At 30.4% G+C, this 22193-nt stretch overlaps 4 protein-coding genes across 5 annotated transcripts in view; 2 read left to right on the forward strand and 2 right to left on the reverse strand.

Annotated features, from left to right (window-relative positions):
• Positions 1–5: 5 nt before the first annotated feature.
• LOC113366621 (targeting protein for Xklp2-like) lies at positions 6–2468 on the forward strand. Its single transcript, XM_026608257.1, has 11 exons — positions 6–242; positions 309–380; positions 459–546; positions 606–681; positions 739–833; positions 888–1058; positions 1122–1395; positions 1487–1612; positions 1675–1842; positions 1905–2120; positions 2212–2468. The coding sequence occupies exons 1-11, from the start codon at positions 161–163 to the stop codon at positions 2398–2400; spliced, it is 1557 nt and encodes a 518-aa protein (XP_026464042.1). The 5' UTR covers positions 6–160; the 3' UTR covers positions 2401–2468.
• A 561-nt stretch (positions 2469–3029) lies between these two features.
• On the forward strand, positions 3030–7959 carry LOC113366007 (inner nuclear membrane protein Man1-like). The gene is made up of 15 exons (XM_026607555.1): positions 3030–3084; positions 3514–3816; positions 4310–4568; positions 4629–4726; positions 4786–4863; positions 4932–5133; positions 5190–5356; positions 5431–5675; positions 5741–5854; positions 5969–6098; positions 6166–6239; positions 6587–6707; positions 6782–6920; positions 7348–7473; positions 7567–7959. Exons 2-15 carry the CDS (start codon positions 3534–3536, stop codon positions 7892–7894), a joined length of 2364 nt encoding a protein of 787 aa, XP_026463340.1. The 5' UTR covers positions 3030–3084; positions 3514–3533; the 3' UTR covers positions 7895–7959.
• A 1751-nt stretch (positions 7960–9710) lies between these two features.
• On the reverse strand, positions 9711–16185 carry LOC113366008 (proclotting enzyme-like). The gene is made up of 9 exons (XM_026607556.1): positions 16023–16185; positions 11482–11708; positions 11095–11406; positions 10818–11021; positions 10548–10693; positions 10343–10478; positions 10135–10279; positions 9932–10077; positions 9711–9866 (listed from the first exon to the last, which is right to left on the reverse strand). Exons 1-9 carry the CDS (start codon positions 16183–16185, stop codon positions 9711–9713), a joined length of 1635 nt encoding a protein of 544 aa, XP_026463341.1.
• A 5613-nt stretch (positions 16186–21798) lies between these two features.
• LOC113368280 overlaps positions 21799–22193 on the reverse strand; it is a 32161-nt gene continuing 31766 nt past the window's right edge. For both annotated transcript variants that reach the window (XM_026609826.1, XM_026609827.1), the window contains exon 6: positions 21799–22029. In XM_026609826.1, the coding sequence (XP_026465611.1) occupies positions 21875–22029 (155 nt within the window). In that variant the 3' untranslated portion in view covers positions 21799–21874. The remainder of the gene's footprint in view (positions 22030–22193) is intronic.

Consider the following 22193-nt stretch of genomic DNA (forward strand, 5'->3'; position numbering starts at 1 on the left):
GTCGAAGGTGGTACTGCTTGCTACTTCGTTATTTTGACTAGATACCGTTGATATGCTCTTGTCATTTTCATTACTTTATTCCAAATTGTAGCATATTATGTTCAATGCAATAATATTTGCTTTATGAGATTAGTAGACTTTAGGAGCTTGTTTTGATGCGATGGATTCTTTCTCTGCACAAGCACCAACTTATCGTGATTTCAATGCTGAAAGCTCACATGAAGACAATATAAATTTTTTTGGTGAGTGGGCCAAACTCCAATTTCTAGTATATTTAATCATATTTTATTATCCGTTTGATTTTGCAGGTTTATCATGTGAGGATGATGTAAGAATAAAAGAGGAGCCTTTAAGTCCAGATTATTTTCAAACTCCTTCAGGTAAAAGCTAATATTTGAGCTATTGTATTCTATTCTATTTATTGTGACACATTGTTACCATAAGGACCAACATTTCAGATTGTGAGAGCTATGGAGGACTACGCAGATCAATTTCTGTCGGTAATTTGTATACTGAAAATACTGGGCCTTTTATCGATAATATAAGGTAAAGTATATTTAAATTCAACTCAATGTAAACATAATGAAGAAGGTTTTGTATTACAGCGAACCTGTTAACTGCCATTTATCAAGCAGTATTGAATCTCTTAAACTAGATCATAATTATTGCAGTGAATCAAAGGTAAATTACAACTGAAAAATTTCTATCCCTTTACTATAATATAATACAAATTTTTAGGAAAATCTTCGTAATGGCCAAAAAAGGCAGAAGACTATTAAGTTTGAATCAATGGCAGAGCAAATAAATCGATTTCATTTAAAAACTCCCAACAGGTAAGATTTGGATGATAAGTAGTATTTCAGTATTATGATTTTTTTATTTTTTAGGTATCACACTGTAAGTTCTAAAGCAGAAGCTGTAAAAGTTTTAGTAGAATTAAATTCTAATGAATATGTAAAACCGAAAACTCCAAAATTACTGACAAAATCTCGTATAAGGGCAACTAGTGCTTTAACATATGAACAACGAAAAGAATTGGAATACAAGGAAGCTCTAAAGTATTTTTCTTCATAATTGGAAGTAAACTATAGCAATGCAGACTTTAATAATATATATTTCAGAAACAAGCCGAAACCTCGACAATTTAATCGTGACATATTACATAAAGCTCCGTCATTACCAAATGTTGAAAGATTGCCTGTAACTAAATTTGAACCTTTTAACATCACTAAACCAAAGAAAAAGCCTGTTGTAGAAGAGAAAGTATCTGCTTTCAAAGCTAAGCCTTTACCAGTGAATATACTTCAAGGTCCTGTTGGAATTAAAGAAAGACCACCTCCTAAAGTAACAAATGCTAAGACACCAAATATAAAAATGCCACGAAGAAAGTCCCCAGTAAGCAATTGTTGAAATACTTCAAAAGTTAAACCATTGTAAATTGAAATTTTTACATAATATTTTATTTCAACATAAATAAATTTTCCAGATTTTTAAGAATGTGATTGAGAGCACAGATAATGCTAAACCACTCAAACCCACAAAAATTATGCCTTTTAGCTTCGAAGAAAGGAACAAGAAAATGCTAGAGCGCAAAGAAAAATTTATTAAAGAAGTTAGTAACTTTTGAATCTGTATCTAATTTTGTTTAAAATTCATTTTTTATGTCAATTCCAGTATATTGAACGTGAGCAAGCAAAGATAAGTTATCAAGCTCGTCCAATGCCTAAATTTGAAACACCTAAGAAATCTTGTAAAATGACATCTAAGCCGCTAGTTGCTAAAACACCAAATTTTGCTTCAAAGAAGTTGCGTGAAGAGGCTGAGCGTAGATTTAAAGAAAAGGTAGAAACTGAATTATTTTCTAGAAACTTGTGATAAAGTATTGATAACTTGTATTTTAACAGTTAGAACAAGAGGAACAAGAAGCTAAAGCTAAAGCATTATTTAAAGCTCAACCACCAAAAGTTTTATACACAAAGCCATTTGAGCCAAAACACAATCACCAAGATTTAAAAGTGCATGAATTTAAATTGAGTAGCGAGGCTAGAGCAAGAGCTCGTAGAGAGTTTGATGAACAGCTTAAATTAAAAGAACAAGAAAAATTGCTTTTAGAAGAGAAAGTAAGTTGAATCTTAACATACATTATTTAACATTTATTTTCCAATATATCTACAGTATTTATGATTTTAGTATCTAATTCTTAATTTACAGATTAAAGAGGAACAACAAAAACGAGAGCAAGAGGAAATATTGAAAATCCGCAAAAATTTGGTTAGAAAAGCTCAACCCATTAAAAATTTCAGACCTTTTGAAATAAAGCGTTCTGAAAGACCACCAACCCAGGCAGTAACACCATGTTTAGGAAAGAAAAGACAAACAAATGCTGAAGATAGTGATTAGAGTAATCATTTATCAATTTTTATTTAGTGATGTTATAGTTTTATTCAAGGCATCAAATATATCACTTTTTATTTGTTATTTCAATTTTAGTAATACATAATCTGCTTGGATATATTATATATTACATCACTTACAATGAAATCATTTAAATAATCATATTTTAATGCAAAATAGTTTTAATGTGTATTATTTGGAAATACGAAATTGTAATTAAGCTCAATAAATACAATTTGTATGATACATTGAAAATATATATTCCAGCTGATCTTGTAAGATGAAAATTGTGTTGTTATCATTATTGCAGCATTAATTACATATACTATTGCAATAATAATAATATTCTTGTAAATGTTAAAATAATTAAAAATATACATAGTTTATTGGTTAATTACCTTCTTGAACAAGGGGTATTCTAATATTATCAAGGATCTTGAATTAAATTACATACCCCGAATGAATTTTGAATAATTTGTATTATGATTTGATATGATCCAAAGAAAGTGACTCACGGTTTGACGATCTGTGATATCTATCAAATAAGTATTGCCAACCCTGTGCGGTGTGAGCGGGAACAAGTTTGTGCTTGAGTTGTCGTTCTTCAAGAGACGTTCCTTTCTGTATCTCTAGTTGTTTCTTGTGTGTGTTATTTGTGGCGCCTTGTGTTTTCTATTGGTGTTATTAATGGTATGGAAAATCTTCCAGTATGATAATTTACGCATAACTGCCATTGATTTCGCGATTATGTTCAGTAAACGTGTATAGCTCTTAGGTATACTAATCGGTTTCAAGTATTACCTTTCATACCCTAATTTAACTTCGCATCCATTGCGCATTCCAAAAAGGCATTCCGAGTTTGATCAATTCTAAATTTATATTTAACTTGCAACGTAAATTTAACTTGAAATACATACATCTCAATAATATTGTGAATTGCTTTAGTTAACATTTCACAAAAATACACAATTTCAGAAAACCGGTTAATAACACTTTTTTAATTGCTGTTGTAACCTCAAATATTTATAACTGACATTGTAATTATTTTAATTTAGTGCTAGTTTATTCTTTGAAAATTAAAATATATTGTGCAATCGATTAATTGATAATATTCTCTAGATTCAAGATCAGTGAACACAATGGCTGATGATCTAGATAACATGTCTGATGCCGACATTCGGACAAGGCTGTCCGAATTTGGCTTTCCAGTCGTGCCTATAACTGCAACCACTAGAAAAACTATGGTGAAGAAGTTGCGAATGCTGATAGAAAATCAAAAGAAAATTTCTAAATCTAGTCGAATGTCTTTAGCAAAGTATTCAAGTGGAGAAGATTCCGATGTAGATACAAACAAGAAAGTGACTGATAAGAGCCGAAGATATACAACCGTTGGCCAAATGTTACCCCCTGTAACAAAAAAAGGTTGCTATGAACATTTATTTAAATTACATAATAAAATTATTTGAATGTTAACATGCAGCATTTATGCATCGTTTTCAATTATGATGAAAATTTAGTGGTTGGATCATGAATCCTATGATTACTAAAGAAAGTAGACCTGAGCTATTATTTATGAGCTTGGATAGATAACCTCATATTAAAAGATATATTAATTTCTAATCATTAATGTTTTCAGCACCAACTCCAGTGAAAACAACACCACCGATCCCAAGTAAACCTTCATCTCCCCAAGACAAACAAGACAATCAACAATTCGAGATTTGACAAATGATTTGGATAATGAAAGTTCTGGTGGAGAAGGTACAGTGGATAACATAAATTCTAATAGTTAGTAATGCTTATGTTCTTGATGTTTTGTACATTTTACAATTCAAGTGCAAATAGCATTTCTTGATTATTTTTAATACTAATCTTTTTTTGTTTTGTAATTGTTAATTATGTTTTTTTTTTTCAGAACCTGTTAAGACCCGTCGAGTAACAAGATTGTACAAAACTACCACAACTACTAAAGAAATAAACAACTCAAACTACAATGACTCTGTATCTGATAGTGATGATGATGTAGAGATTGTTGAAACCCAAACTGAGAAACAAAGTTCGGTGATTGGTAGAGATAGTCCATCTTTATCACTACATTCTTCACCTAGTAAGCAGTCTCCAAGTTCAACCAGTACAAGTTGGAAATCTGATATATATAAACCTTATTCTACCAGGTAAATGTTAAAAGCAAATATTTATATTGAAATGTATTACTAAAATGATTTACTTTTTAGTTTGGAGCCTAAATCAGTTCTATCCAATCGAACAACTTTGCACACAAGTTCTGTTAATCGTTCTGAAACCATTGATTACAGTCCATCAGACAGATATGGTAAGAATTATTGGTAAATATAATTTGGAATTAATTAATGTCTCAATTGTATCATGCAGGTCGTAGTTCTCAAACCAGTGAAAGTGTTAATATTGACTATAATAGCGCAGGAGATCATGGATCTGAGGATAAATATGGTAAGAAATTTATTCTATCTTAGTATGTTTAAAGCAAATATGTAATTTATAATATGAAATAATTTTAGAATCACCATTTTTGAGTGAGTTTACAAGAAAACTTGAATCAACGAAGAGACAATATTCTGTATTAACCCCTCCTAACAAGAATACTACCTTACTGTCAGATGATTCCGGTGTATCATACTCACCAACAAGGGATATAGCTCGGAGTCCAATCACTTCTGTAAATAACACGCACAACAATTATAGAACATTTTCATCTTACAGGTAGGTTATTTAATTTTTTTTGAATAGATACAGTGATTGCTAAAATAAAATTTTAGTCGTAGGCCAGTACCCTCCAGAACAAATTCAGCTCTTGAAAACATATTTAAGAAGAGTAATATAATTCCTTTGGTGCTTGTGGTAGCAGTTGCAGTATTCTTTACCTTTGTTGGTTTTATGTATCTTGGAATGAAAGGAAGAACAACATTTCAAATAGACTCTAGAGGTATGTAAAGCTTATTATATATTTTGAAGTATACTCTAAATATAAGTGCATTTAAATATCATTTACCATTTTAGATCATAACATACCTATTTGTAAGAAAGCTGTTTCATCTGATGTTAATTATGGTGGGAGGCCATCGAGACCTGGAGTAAACTGTGTTATAGAAACTAGTGTAGCAGCAGCCTTGAATTTATTCAAATTTATTTTGCCTGAGCTGAATAATAGAGCTGTCGACTATATTTGTCAAAACACCAAAAATCCTCCATATATGACAAGTGTTGATATAACAGAATTTGTGAAGAAAGATAACCCTAGAATGGTTTGTTTAGAATTGCTTTTATATAACTAAATTCGGGCTGAGTTAATGAGCATTACTGTTTACAGGAACCAGAACGGGTTCTTTCAGATCTGGATAATCTTCATGTACTTATATTGAAAAATCCACAATGGGGTGCTTCTATAATAGATAAAACTGACCACACTATTTTGACAAGCTTGGTAAAGATTTAATTGGAACATTGTATTTTCTATATTTGTGGAATACTATTATTGTTGGCATATTTTTATTATTATTTGTGAGCACGCTTGGTAAATTGAATTATTCACTTTCAGGATGAAATACTCAAATCAGAAACTTACCAGAATATAGCAATAAAGATATCGAATCCTGATTTACCATTATACTGCATTTTTGCAAATAAGCTCGTAAATATTGTTTATACTGCAGCTCTTGTCATTTCTGGTGAGCATTCTCACATTGTAAAATTCTTATAAAATGCAATCATTTTAATATTTGTCTCTTTCTGCAGGTTTGGTGGTTGCAATAGGCTTGCAGTTCATTATTAAATTTGGTTTGAAAAAGCGAGAAGAAAGAAATAAGGCAGTGAGTGTTGAATATTAGTATGCAGTAATTTATTGCAAGACTTTGGTCATAAAATATTTTACTACAATATCTATTTCTATAGTAATGTATTTTAATATTAATTCTAGTTTTCTATTTTTAGTACAAAATTAATGCACAACAATTATTTTTTATGTACGCTTCGTATGAATAATATATTATGATTTAAGACGAGCATATTTTAGAATATATTCATATATAGGTACCAAGCAGTTAAGTTTAACAAATGTTAAGTTTGATTGATTGGCAGTGTATCTTAATAAAATTATTTGAAACGCAAACCTTAATATATTTTTTTTATTTTAAATTTACCATATGAATTGTTCAAGGTGTATGCAATGGTGGAACGAATTGTAGAAGTTTTATCTCAAGAATCTGGTGATGGTGATGATTCCTATATGGCTATAAATCATGTCCGTGATAGGCTTATTCTGCCTCAAGAACGTAAAAGTAAGAACTGCTTTCTATTTACAAAAATTAAAGCAGATTTGCACTTGTTCTTAATTTGTTTTGTTCTGTTTTAGATATGAGCAGGATTTGGGAAGATGCAGTGCAGTTTTTGGAACAAAATGATTCTCGTGTTCGTTCTGAAGTGCAAAATGTTGCTGGTGAGGACTGTAGAGTTTGGCGGTGGTTAGCCACTGGTAACCACACTGCAGGACCGTAAGTATATCATAAAGCACAGGCGGTTTCCCTCTCGCACTTTTATTTACCAAATTCTTGAATTGCATTATAATTTATTCTTGTATGAATGATATTGAGCGAGCTTGATAATATAAATTTGATTCTTGTGTAAATGATGTTTATTATTGAAAGTAGATAAATATATAGTTTCATAATTTAATAACTTATGAAACCACTATACAAAATTTGATAACTCTCCAATGAACTTACAATCAATAAAATAATGAATTCCAATAACAAAGTTTTAAACTTTAATAAAATTAGCTATTATTAATTCAAATAAATAAATCTTTAAAGTACTAATTTATCATTTTCAAGTATATTTTTGTGCGAGAGGGTGTTCTTATATGTTACAGTTAAGAGCATGTATCTATTTGACTCAAAGTTTATGACTTTCTACTTTTAGCTCGAGCCCTCGCAACAAAAGCAAAGTTTGGCAGGGACAAGCATTCGAGACTCAAGAGGGTTCTGTTAATAATTTACCTGTATCGCCAACGCCTTGCCTTAAAATAAGACAAATGATAGATAAACAGTAAGTAAAGAATCCATTCATTTGTTCATTTCTTGTATAATACTCATTTAAAATACTTTGTATTTTAATATATACGTGAATGAATTTTTGCAGTGATGATATACCAAATCTAAAGTCCATTATCCAAGATGCCATATTAGAAAAATGTGGTGACGATTGCAACATTCTCCATGTCTATGTGGACCAACAACTTCTTTGTGTTTATGTAAAATGTGCATCTAGAAAAGATGCTGGAATTGCTTATAGGAAACTCCACGGTTGCTGGTTCGACGGTAAACTTATAACTGTTAAATATGTTAGACTGGAAAGGTACATGGAGCGTTTTCCTGATTCACCTTCTAATCCACCCTACTTGAAGCCTTCTAACAATAAAAAACTATCCCTTCAATTTTTCAAAGTAGACAATAGTGAAAATTTATAAATAAATTATAGGAACATTTTGATCTCACAAAGTTCTTGCAAGCAGCATTATCTATTGATGAGTCTTTTTAAAGTTTATTTTCTTTCAATGAATTTAGTTGTATGCAATTGATGAAATTGGTGACATTATTGGTGAAAGTGCTATTTGTTTTAAGATTTCTACCAGATTCTGTTTGGTTTGTTTTAAGTTTTTGGTATTAACATATTAGTAATTCAGTAAGATTTTTATGTAAATGTTGTTTTTAAATTTCCTAATTCGTTTTATTTTTTTATTATTCTGTGTATATTTTTTAGGAACATTTTTAAATAAATTACATTTGCTTTATTTATTAGAATTATTTATATAGGTACTTATAATTGCCAGTTAGTAATACTTTTAAAATATGCAATTACATGTATATTTCACTTGTACAAATAACGTATTTGAATTAATATTAACTTTTTTTAAATCATTTATATTGGTAATAGTATATTGTTAAATAATTAATATTAACATTTTTACACTAGCATTTTTTCCAAATCTATGTTAAATATTGTGTTCTGAATTTCAATTTGAAGCTTCAAATTTTGTCAGTTTGCTTATTCAAAGGAAAAATGTGTATGTTTTTGAGACGTTTGAAATGAGTAAAAGAGCATAAAAAACTTTACTCAAAGAAAATACTATTTAAATTAATATAAACATTAAATCAAAAAAATAACTTTCAAATATTATTTATTCTTGTGCCTTTGTGTATGATTGCTATTAAAATATTCAGTATTCGAGACACACATTTTGTATATAGATAGCCAGTGGCGTCGGAACCAAATTTTTGATGGGTGGGCTCGTTTTTTTTTTTTTAGATAGACAGCCAGTGGTCTCATTTTTTTTTTTTAGAGATATTAGCCCATATAATTCATGGGTGGGCCCAAGCCCACACAGCCCACACGGTTCCGACGCCACTGTAGATAGCAATAAGCCAAATAATATGAAATGCCAGTATTATAATTGTGCTTATTAGCAATTTCGAATACTAAAATATAATTTTAAAATTTGTAAATATATTTGCTTTTTAGATTTTGAAATTTCAACAGAAACATAAAATTCATTATTATATTAATACTTTGCTAAGTTCATACGGTTGCCAACTGTATTAATCTTATTTATTATTTTGACATACGTGTTGTTGACATATAATGCAAAAGTTTTTAGGTTATAAAGTAAATTAATGTTTATCATTTCATTTATATATTAATATTTTGTGAAGTGATTTGTATGCTGTTTATTGTATAAATTAGTGATTAATAATTAATGATAATTAGTAATATTTGTTTCTGTCTTAGAGACAAATTTGGGGCGACAACAGGTGAGTGATATCTTTTATGTGTTTCCATGAAATCAATTTTTTTTTTTTATAAAAAATATAAAAGTATGTACGGCCCGTTTTGATTTGATCACGGCAATTGGTCTAGCCGTTTCTTTATAATTAGCAAACGAAAAACAGATGTTTTGTCCTAAATTTCAGAACAAATCCTGAACCTACCCATATAATTCATTATTTATTGCCTAATAATTTAAAATTTATTGATCTTGCAATTATTTATTAAAACATTTTATTTCATTTATATATTCTATACAAAATGAGTATTATAATCAATTAACGTAAACACTAATTAAACTAATTGTAAGTCATACAGAATATATAAAAGTTACATCGTATTTTCTAAACAAATTATATTATTTATTTGAATACGTATCACATTCACAAAAATTTGGATCTAAACCAATATTCTTTACGATTCACTTGTGCTGAAATATGTGAAAACTCCGAAATTATTTTTTAAGATTTTGTATTCTTTGTGATCCAGGGTATAAAATGTGATACCCTGCTGTAGACTCCGGGATATTGTCCTTTACCACATCCTATTCCCCAAGAAACGATACCGACTTGTGTCCATCGACCTTCGTTCACCATCAGAGGTCCGCCACTATCACCCTAATAATGGAAATATGTGTAATATGCATTACTGATATAGAATTCTTGACATTTTCAATATTTACACTGCAAGAGTCCCTGCTCGCTTGTCCTGCACACAGCATATGATCTACTATTCCACCAGGCGCTGCATATCCATATTTTTGCCGGCATTCAGCATTACCCCAAATAGGTATGGTAACTTCTTGGAGCACGGACGGTTGTGGACCACCTGGGAAATATATCATTATAGATTTTCACATAATTGTTTGGTTAAAATTGTATTTACTTTCTCGTAAGCTTCCCCATCCGATGACGGTTCCTGTTTGACCAGCGTAACCCCTGCTTCCTGCTGAACTGGGTAGACATACAGGACGAACTTGTCTTGTGAATTGCACCGGGGAATCCATTTTTAGAACTGCTACATCGTTGTACTAAGAATATTTATGTTTAGTATATGATTAATATATTAACCCAGATATCGATATAAAAATTACCAATGTTCTTGAATCAAAACCTCTGTGACGAACCACTCGCTTCACTCTTCGTTCTACATGTTTTACTTCATGATCTGATCTGATGTTGTGATCACCTAAACGTACGGTGATACGTGCTACGTCCCAAGAACTCATACTATAAAATATTATAATATACCAAATGTATAATAATTACTTTAGTTTAAATAAAATCAAATATACTGACTGTGCTACACAATGGGCGGCTGTAAGGATATGTTGATTGTCTATGAGAGAACCGCCACAGAACTGTCGTCCTCCATTAAAAAGTGCTGCTATCCACGGCCATTCATTTGGATCCGCGTTATGTCCGCCTACGATTCTTTCTTGATCCTGATTTTAACAAGGAATCATATATAAGTTGGGACAACTAGAATTTGCAATTAAAATTCACAGCATTTTTCAAATTGTGATAAAACAAGAATTATCGAAATGGTTATTAAATGGAAACAGAAACCTGGTATCCATTTTTAGCACCGCAAGCAACATCTGATGAAGGAGGATGTGGTTCGGCAGTTGGTCTGGCAGTCGTAGCAACCGTCGTTGTTTGGTAAATTGGCGGTCTTGTAGGATAACTCGGAGGATGAGTTGGTATAGGTGGTGGCCATTGTGGGTAACTTGGTGGTTTTTGTGCCGGTGGTCGCGTAGGCCATGTCGTTGTCTGAATAAATTAGTATGTGTCGAAATTTGGTTAAGGATGTTCTGTTAAATAATTATCAATAATTTACACTTACCGGCCTCTTGGTCGTAGTAGTTATTGCAACTTCTTGTTTCGGTGGTTTTGTTGTCGGAGGTTTATGTGTTGGTGGTTTAGGCGGAAAATGGATGCTGGGTGGATGTGTCGGTGCCGTGTGGTCCGGAGGATGTGTTGGAATCGGCGGTGGCCAATTGGGATAAAACACGCTTGGAGATTCGTTTGGTTGTGCAGCAGGACTCTCGAAAGTATCCGATACAGAACCGACATCCAAGGATGAGATTATTGTATTGTTGCTGCCGTCATTTGCGGGTATGAATTGAGCTGGATTCGTGCAGCAGACCCCATATGCCTGATGATAAAATCATGTTTGTTAATCAATTAACACATTCAACATAATGAAGGCTTTGGAAATTATTTTTATTACCTGACGTCCGTCTTTATTAAAATAGCTGCAAGTGTCATAATTTCCCAAAACCCAGCTTTCCCATAAACCGAGATCTGGTAGTTTAAAATAAGGATAACACTGCCTAAAAGATGTGCAAGCGCCTATAGTACCTTTGCCTGTCAGGCAAGGTCCGCCTCCACCTAATGGAAGAACTTCGGCCCAACCTCGAAGGACAGCGAGATGTCGCGCCGACCTACTGGAGGGAGCTGGAAATAAATCAAGCAAATATAAAATACTTTAGCTTCACGATCCCTAATTCAAAATATATCATATCATAGCAGAAATGAGGGAGTGTGGTATTTTTCCTTAGCAATTATTTTACACAAATTGAAGACAATCACCTCAAAATATTTGCATTTCAGTGCGGTGCGAAATAGAAAGGATGTTAACGCGGAAGTGTGTTTTCGGAGTACGTTGATCGACGATAGAACAAAACGACATGTAAATAAATCGTGCTTCGTCTGGCAGACGATCACGGTACACATTAAAATCCCATTACGATTAATATTCAGATCACGAGAATTAGTATTTTACTTACAAAACGGGCGATAGATTGCCTGAGCGTGTCATTGACAATGAAACAACAATCGGCAACAAAACGACTAATTGATTCATGATTATTGTAAAAAACTCAAATCGATTCATACTTTGGACTTATTCAGTTTATTAAAGACAATATTAGAAAAAAATTGACGATGTTGCTAATTTTTTAACATTGAGAGGTAGGTAATTAAAAAGTTGTACTTCTTAATCGTCAATCGTGATAAGGAAGAAATATATGCATGCATAGATATTTGTCTCATAAGCATTCTAATTGCTACAAATAGTTAACAAAATGAATAATTTCGCCCATTTTAAATACACCGTTACCAGTATGTAGGTGTAAAAATCATAAATTCGATCTGACATGCCCGCAGAATAGTAATTAGCTTTTTGGTCCAAGAACTGTCAATCTTCTACAAACTAACCGTGACTGGATTAAGAACGAGTTTTGTGTGTCACCAAACAACAATAGATGAAATCATTTCTGTCGAATTATTATACGCCAACAATTTCGCCAACTTTGAATCAATATTCCAAATAACCAGAGGAATCATAAATGTATGGTACAAGGCATACCATCCTACCGGACCAGAACTTGCGCAAGGCGAAGGCTCTCAACATTAAACCACGGAAGACACTCCTTTTTGAAATAATATTAAAATTCTTTATTTATATCAATCGTACTGTAGTCGTTACACTGTTCACATGCAAAACGATTCAAATCAAAAGCAATAAAAGTGGAATTGAGTGTTGTAAGGTCATTGGCAACATAATGCACAAGAACAAGAATTCTGCAACTCTATTGATTTGACAAGAACAAGAGGATTTAGTTTTATTGCCTTGGAAATAGGATTAGTATATACAATCCTATAATTATATTATGTTCCATATTTCTATTTGTGATTATACCGATTCTTTCCATTGTAGAATTTGATTAAAATTGTGTTCTTAATAATACAAAAATATTAATATTTTTGTTTTTGCCAATGCATTTGTCTGAATGGTAACACATATCTGGTGCTACAAATGTACAATTTAAAACAAAAATAAATATTTTATTGATATCAGTATCTGCTAATTAATTTAAATAAGTAATATATATTTCTACGAATTATTTTATATATTTTCGATTAAATAAATGCTTCTGATCGATATATTTTAAGAACATAATTAGAGGCAATAAAAATTCGTTAATAACAGTATCCAGTTACGTTAATTTCAGCAATAAAAATCTGTCGTTGGTGAAAAATGTCGAACTATTAATTTGAAGTAGAATAGCATAATACACACACACGCACACATATATATACATATAAATATTTTTTGTATATTTGCATAAAAAATCTAACTATTTATATACAACTGAAAATTCTTCAAACATTTTCTAAATAAATACCAATTTTTGAAGATGGTGAAATCCTATATTTTCGAAACGTAGAATTAATTACATATGAAACGTCAAAGTTGCAAAAGCAAGTAACCTCTATGTACGTATATATATATATATATATATATATATATATATATATGTGTGTGTGTGTGTGTAGATCAGACATTAATTAAAATAAATTAAAATTCATATTTTTTGTATATTAAAAATCAACCTAACTAAAATTTGAATCCCTAATGAGGGTCGTTGCCACTTTGTATCACTTGTTATTGTTATTGAAATTCCAATATGAATATAACGGATTCCAATATTAAATTAAAGCAATAAAATTAAAAAAAGAAACATCCGAAATACGCAATTAGTGATCATCATGATCACTGAATCCATTTTAACTGTGACAGCAACTTGCAAATTGATGATGAGATCCAGTTTTTCGTGTCAACTTATTTTTAACAATCAAAACTGCACCATATCCAGTTTTATGACTTCATATACGAATACACTTTATGACCACAACCGACTTTTTATTAATTATTAAAACACCTCAGCAGAAAATATTGAATAATTACAAAACAAACATACAATCAGTTTTTTAAACGAATGAAAGATATTCGAAGCAACAGTATACGTAATATTATATTATGCAAAAATTCGAGCTACTCTGAATTTTTGGCATCATTCATCCATCGACATATTATATTTGTCACATTATTATTTAAATATTTTCAACCCAAATAAAATCATTTGCATTAATTTGTCGATTTAAAATCGTATATTGAACTAACAACAATAATAAAAACGTAAGCACATACGTATATGGACAGACAAAAATAAAATACATTAAGCCACTGAAATAAAGAATGAAATTAAAAATAGATAAATGAAAAATATATAAATATTTTAATAAATAATTAAATATTTTAGTAATTCGTAATTGCCTTGATTTTACATCATTTAAATCCAGAAAGGAATAAAATAAAGCGAAGTTGCATTTTAAATTAGTTAAATTATTTTTTGCTGAACTATTTTTGTTATTTGCTGAAATTTTGTAAGCGGATGTTTTTATTATTGGTTCTTTAGAGATATGTTTATTTTTAACTCGATAAAATTAATTAATTAAATAAATTTGCAGTTTTGCTTTGCACGTCCATAAATAGTAAAATTTTGATTGCGACTATTTAACTTCATTGCATCCTAAAAGTCAACGTATCGAATGCGTAACTTAAGTTCAAGAGAAAAAAACTGTGATGTTTGTAGATAAATTATTATTTCAACTATCCTTTGCTGGTAATTTAAATAGCTCAATCCAAGACATTTATCAAAACAACAGCTAATAATTCTTTCGTCCAAGTTGTTCAGGAGCCGGTTTATGTGGGAACTTTGTTTCACCCCGTGGCAAATAACTATCAGAGAATCCAAAGCCGTGATTATTGTCTGTTATTATCGGATGATCCCCAAGGTTCGTTCAACTTTAACTCGATCTGGTCAATAATCGTAACAACCGAAGGGAAAACAAGTAGACTAATTACTTTTGAATATTAATTTAGTTGAACCAATAATAACAAGAAATATAGATCATATTTGCAATGAATTTAGCAACAAACGGTCATAATTTGGGTAGTATATTCGGATGTTTGTGCAAACAGGAATAAAGGTATGTAATTTGTAACTATTAGATGAATACTATATATGTACTTGATTTTAGTCAATAAAGTTTCTAATAGTGTCTGAACGACAGAAGGAATTTATTTACAACGATTAGTACAAATATAAATGCCCAATTTATTTTCACTCGTGGGTAAGTAGCTAGAAAGATTGGACCTATGTCAGAGGTCCAGGTTACATTGACATTGGTGCATCAATAAAATATTCGTCATATTACAGAATAGGACGAATTTATTTTTTTTTTTTGAATATTTTTTTAACAGCAATCAGAATCTTACGGCCTATGAGCTGATGGGCTTAACTTCTCCTTACTTCGTATTTTTTAGATGGTAACCCAATGGTTAATCCATCCATATTTGATGATTTTGTTATTAGAATTAATCTAATAGGGCTGACTTTTTATTGGTGCAGCAATGCCGAGCAAGGGCTATTTTCACTTGGAAACATATTGCTATCTATATTTCCAAGTGAAAATCGTTGTCACTGCTGCCTGACAACAGCTGCTCGAAGTGGGTATCGAACCCGGGACCTCTGATTCAGGTCCCGTTGCCCTTAACCGCTTATCTACGGGCGAGCTCATCGAATTCAATAGTAAAATTTGTCATACAGAGATGAGACAACGGTTAGGGTTGTCATCTGTAAAACCTGAAATAGTATTATGTTAAATTAGCCCAACAGCTTATCGGACTCTTAAGTTCTGATTGCTGTTCAATACAATAAAAAAAGAAAAAGTATGTACCAATTTATGACACCCTTAAATTTTGATGGAATTTGAGGTCCTCGTGAGCTTAAATCAGTAGCGACGAGTTTATATTCCAATACTTTTGAGTTGATCAATTTTACAATGATATTTTTAATAATAATCCTTTAAAACTAGATGAATTATACATGTTACATGCCTAGTTTATTTTATTTTCCTTACCTTCTAGTATCTCAGAGTCATCAATAACACTAAGCCCTTCGTCTTTGTCAACAAGTGTATTCCCCTTGTCTCCTGTTTCTTCGCTGCAACATTGTTGCAACCCCAAAATGCAGACAATCAGCAGCGAACGACAAAATCTGATCGTTCTTTTCGAACCACTCATAATTTTCAAAAAATATAGTCAAACCCCACTCATAAAACTATTTCTCTAAACCGGACCATAAAAACAAAGACAATAGAAATCAGTTTATCGATGTCTTTTTGATTCCCGATTTTTCACCCCAAGGCTAAGGACTCGGTCTTGGCCGAGGTCGACGCGCGCACTCGTTGTGTGTGACGCGGACGACTCGTTGGTTGTTTATAAACGTCCCCACTACGAGGTCCCGACATCGCGTTTGTCTCATTATTGAGACCACGATGGATCCCATCCGAGAAGAAGATCTGCAACTCTTTTGTTGATAATCCTGCGAACTTAAGGACTGGCTCGATAATAAAGGATGCGGAGGAAACGAATGCGCCAGAGCCATCAGAGAAAAGTGGTTTCTTTGATTCTTTTTCGGCAATTTGTGGCGCCGAACAACATTTATGAGTTTTTGGGCAATCGCGGTTTTGATTTTATCAATGTTTCTAAACTTCCTTCCTAATTTGGAATACGAGATCCTATCGTCTTCGTTTGTTTAAGGGGATGTTTGTCACCCCTGAGATAAGTAATCTATATTAACAGTTTACTTTCCTATCTTATTATATGTAGGTACTAATAATAATACCATAAAATAGTCCAAAATTTTACAAATATTAATTAATCAAAATTTGGTTACCAAATTTGACCCTATCGTCGCCCCTTTGTGTTAAGGGATGTTTATGACTACCAAGATAACTAAAAGCTTATTATATCATTTTAAGTTTACTTTACTATCAAATCAATTCTTAAATTTTTTAGTAATTAATTATTATATATTTTTTAAATGTGCTTTACCACTTAAAACTTATATGTAATAATTCATAAATAACTTGCTGAAAATAATAATATTAGGTTTGGACTTTCAAAATGTCACGTTGATTTTCTTAATTTCCAACAGTATCGACAATCTATCATATCCCCCTTAACATAAAGAAATGATAGAGTTAGGTCTTATATATGCCAATAGGTCTATCCAAGGGCCCAAGGGCCCCGAGGCGTTCATTAATCACGTGATCGATTTCAAAGGATTTTCCCTTGGTGATACGTGGTGATATTAAAAACTTCTCCCCCTCCTCCACACGTGTATTTTTAGTACGATTACGAAAATTAGTTACGATTTAGAAAAAAGTTTTTAGATTTTTTTTTTAAATTGAAGTAAAAAGTAAATACACGTGATATCTTGCTAGACCCTCCTTTCCTACGTGATATTTTGTGATTTTTTGTCGAACACCCCCCTTTAAGGCTCACGTGATTAATGGACGCCCACTAAATGGACGAAAATAAAAAATTTAGATCATTATACGTTGAATATAAGATGATCACAAAAATCAATTCAAAAAATTATTTATATACACAAATATTATTATTTTAAAATTTAACATACTTATTCACAAGCTGGTTAATTTGCAACCAAAAAAATCTGAATTTGTAACGCTATAATTAGAGGGTTTTATACATATATTTGTCTATTAAAATAATAAATACCAAATTCATTCATTCAATTTACCAAGTGCTAAATTTTAATGGTTTTTCTAAACAAAAATATAGCTAAAATGTACCAATCTGTATAGATAACACGATTATTTCTATTGTTGAGCTAATTTTTAAATCAAGTCGGTTACAATGTTTTGATTCTGTGTATGTGAATATAAAATCGTAAAAAATCGGTCATTAAGTGAGAATGCATATGCAATAAGATCGGAATTCCGTTGTGTTATTTTTGGAACTTCGCATGCAAATAATAATCCTTATTTAGGACTCGAAAAACTGTTATATATATATATATATATATATATATATATATTATGCACATAATTATTAATGATCCATACGTCGGAACCAAAGTTCAACGACGTATCTTATGAAACAATTAGCGTAATGGTCAATATTGTTTTGGAAGGAAAAATTGGTACCGAGTAAGAAATATCCTTGCAGGAATAATAAAATGTTATATAACGCGCTGCAAGGACAGAAAAATATATAAAAAATACGATTTTGCCGCTGTTCAAAATCAAGCTTTTTCAAACGTCCCATTTTCAACCAGTACAGAAGACTTGATCTCAACCTGAAACAACGCTTAGGTCGAGGTTAGTGCGCAAAGCCGCGTACCGGTTAAGTTTGGGACGCAAAACATTTATATTGATATACATATATTATATTAATTTTTTATGTGTTCGGGTAGAATTTGACCTACAAATTCCGAATCGATTATATAATTGTAAATATTCTGACTTTTTGTATTACATTATGAGTTTTGAAATTTAGCGTGACTCAAATTTTAAATTCACCAAATGAGTATCAAATATATAGTTTCAATGAAATAAATAGCTTTTTCGGATAGATAGGATTAAACTCTATGAAATTGCATCAATAATTTTAAAATTTTTCTCGTCAAAAGATACATTGTACAATCTATATCTGATCATTTGTCTCCGAATAGCTAAGCACGTGGTAAATATTAATACATATTACTTGACTCTGAGTGTGGTTTTGTTTTATCTAATATCGATAAATATTATATTAGTGCGATGACTGATCTTGCAATTAGTGACCATTATCTTCTCTCAACAGGTTTCGATTTTCGAACATCTATATATAGAAATCTAATTGCTTTGGATTCGAATCGCTCTTTATCTGGAAGGCACCACGTGTGATTTATGAATTTATACATATTAATGATCAAAAGTTGACGAGGTGCGATATATTGAAACAAATAGATAAAAGATAATTGATTTACTAGACTAGTTCCAGTAAGTGGAATAAATGAATAAAATAAAATGCATAATTTAATTATGAAAAGTTCTTTGTAATTCTTTTTGGTTGATACTAAATATGACACAATATTTAACATCATAAAAGGATAATATTTTTCCAATCTAGTATGCAGGATCATTACATTTATTTAAAGTAATTTAATTTTAGGGAAGTAGAATATATCAAAATTCAAATTCAAAGAGAAACAATTGTAGTGCAATTTTTGTATGAACTACACTTTAATCAACAAAAATAATAAATCCAAATATAAAAGTGGTCTTTATCATATTGGTCTGTTTATTCATTTTCCAAATAAATCTCCAACAGTTTATTTAACGGTGTTTTTGCGAAAATACTTGAAATTAATCTAAAAACGACATTACCGAATCTACTTAGCCAATATCGTTAATTTGTCTCTGAGATCTCGATATTTACCGGTTTTAAGAGCACTTCTATATTCCATCGCGAATATTTTTTTTAAAATGTTTTTATTTCGCTGGTCATCGATTTTCATATACATTTTAAATGATAATTAGTTTTGTGACTCACTTAAATACTTGTAACTGTATTAGCACTATGAGAGATAAATCGCAAAAATGTTATAGGTGCACCAGGGCCGAAATTAGGGAAAAACTTACAAGAATCAGTTTTTGTAATTATTATCAAGCTTGTCTGCATATTTTCCCAAGTTTGGATAACATTTTTCAGAAATCTTTACATATGGAGTACACATAAATCTTCGTAATCTTTGAGAATTTATTAAAGCCATTAAAGCATTTTACATTTTGATTGCGTTTTTTACGGAATTCGCGAGTTGTAATAAAGTTAATGCAAACAACGTGAAATATTTTCTTCAAAAAACATGGAAACATTAAGGTTTTTGAGGGTCATAAACATTAAAGAATTTTTTATACGATAAAAAATAGATATATAAAAACTTGAATATTTTTGGTATTTTCTTGTTTTTTTCAAAATCTGTTGTTTTGAGATTAAAATGAGACAGTACTGTATGTTGTCACCATTATTTACTTATTATTTTTTCTACTTTCCGGGTATACTTAAAAAACATACCTTCTAGAGTTCTTTACTTTACTCTTTACTCTTACCTAATTGTATTTTTCATTTAAAGTTGAAGTAACTAGTAACTTCTACTTGTCATTTAATTATTATATTATCATTTTTATATTTGCTTTGCATTAAGGTGCAGTTGCAGTATGTAATTGTAAATTACATGGTGAATAAAAAAAATCTGTAATGTGTAAAGTTACATAATAATATTTTAAGAGTTCATCTCTGTTCATAATTGAACTATCAGTCCATGACAAAGAATGATATGTTTGTTCGTTGAAGTTTAAGCCTTTGTAAATTATGTTAATATTATTCTAATGGATTATAATTCCAGTATTGCTTCTGAGAGGACATGGGCGTCAAGTTCGTTGATTCGATTCGAATCGAAGAGGTCGATTATTTCAAATAAATGAATTGCGAAAAAATACTAATCTTCTTAATGAAGGATTAAATGAACCTGATACACATTTGCAAAATACATACACATATAAATAAATATATATTTGTAAACGAATTAATAAATTTCCTTGAAACTTACTACGTCGTAGGAATAGTTCAAAGGTTCCTCCTTGGGACATGTTCTACCCCAAATTGATTTGATATACAATATAATATTTTATTCATATGGCCATAGGTATATAGATAGAAGCAAGACTAAACTATGTTTAAAAAATAGACTTCTAAAAAACTTCTAGAAAAAAACTATTTGGAAAACAAACGCAAACAAACAAAAAAACCACGAAACCAATTTTTTCGAATTGAATCTTGAATTTGAATAGTTCAGTCAGAATAGACATTATTGATGTATTAAATATAAATTATTCATATTTAATTTTTTTTTAATTATTTTTTAATAACATGATCGACATATTTGAATAATATATTTCATGATGATAAAAAACAGATTTTGTTGGGATCCCTTATTCCTTCGTCAACTTATAATTGTGCATTCATATTAAAATATGACAATAATTAGTTAAGATAAATAAAAAACACAAGAATGTTTGTGATCTTATATCTTATATTTTGCATACTTAAAAGCAATACAGAACATGAGTACATCACAAAATATTTGTTTGTTAACAAAAAAATAACTCACATTTTACAAAATAAAATATAACATGGTAACTTAAGAACATACTTAATTGTGCATAATTCATATCTAATTACATTTACATATATGCTATATAATTTTTGACTCGTTTGTATGATTCGTTATTAAATCTTTTTTTATTTATTAAGAATGTTATATAAAAAATAAGATAAAATTAAAAAACTCGAAATGTACTTCTTCCTGCAAAATGAAATGTTGTAACTTTGTTGTTTTATATATTGAAATAAAAAATAAAACTAAATGAAATTGTAATTTTAAATATGTAAGAATTATAAAAAATAGAAGTAATATGATATATTATCAAATAATAAAATGATTAAAATTAAAGTATTGATGATAAGAAAATTTAATAATAATTAATAAAAAAAATATAACTTTAATAAATGAATATTTTATCATCAACAAATTACACAGGAAGAAGTTAGAAGTAAATAATAAAAAAATCTTCAGTAAACTTTCCAAGTATTCGCTCAGGCGTATTTTAGTAACTTTTTGTACATAAATTCAGTACAAAACTGTCCTGTTTTTTTTAATTTCAATACCAGTTTTGTAACATTTGAAAAATAATTTTTCTCATCATAAGGATTCTAAAATTGAATCAAATCGTTTGGTGCAACTTATAAAACTAAACGCATCAAACTACATAGAATTTGGTTGGTTGGAATCACCAAAAAATATCAAAATAATTTTGCTTATTTACTATATGTTTTTTATATACATATTTAAATTTTGGCTTTATTCAACTGGCATTAATTTGTTGAATGGGATTCTCAAGAACATTTCGTTGACAAAGTTTGTCATGATTTGGTCTCCGTGTTCTTCTGCGTATGGTAAAAGTGCCTGGAAGGCAGGTTGCCAGTATTGGTTCATGAAGGCAACGGCTGCGTTATCTGAAAATTAATAATAAAATGAAATAGTAATAATAAAACACATAATCGTCTTATGCTTATACATAACACTTATTCTAAATTTAAAAAAGGTTGTAGGAATCCAAGAATGTTTTTAATGGGCAGTATTTTTAAAAAGGGTTTTGAACAATTGATTTCTTTGAGCT

The sequence above is a fragment of the Ctenocephalides felis genome, unplaced genomic scaffold (assembly GCF_003426905.1).
Source record: "Ctenocephalides felis isolate EL2017-DRISC unplaced genomic scaffold, ASM342690v1 CF-g0.4_SCAFFOLD_01170, whole genome shotgun sequence".
In the NCBI taxonomy this organism is placed as follows: Eukaryota; Metazoa; Arthropoda; class Insecta; order Siphonaptera; family Pulicidae; genus Ctenocephalides; species Ctenocephalides felis.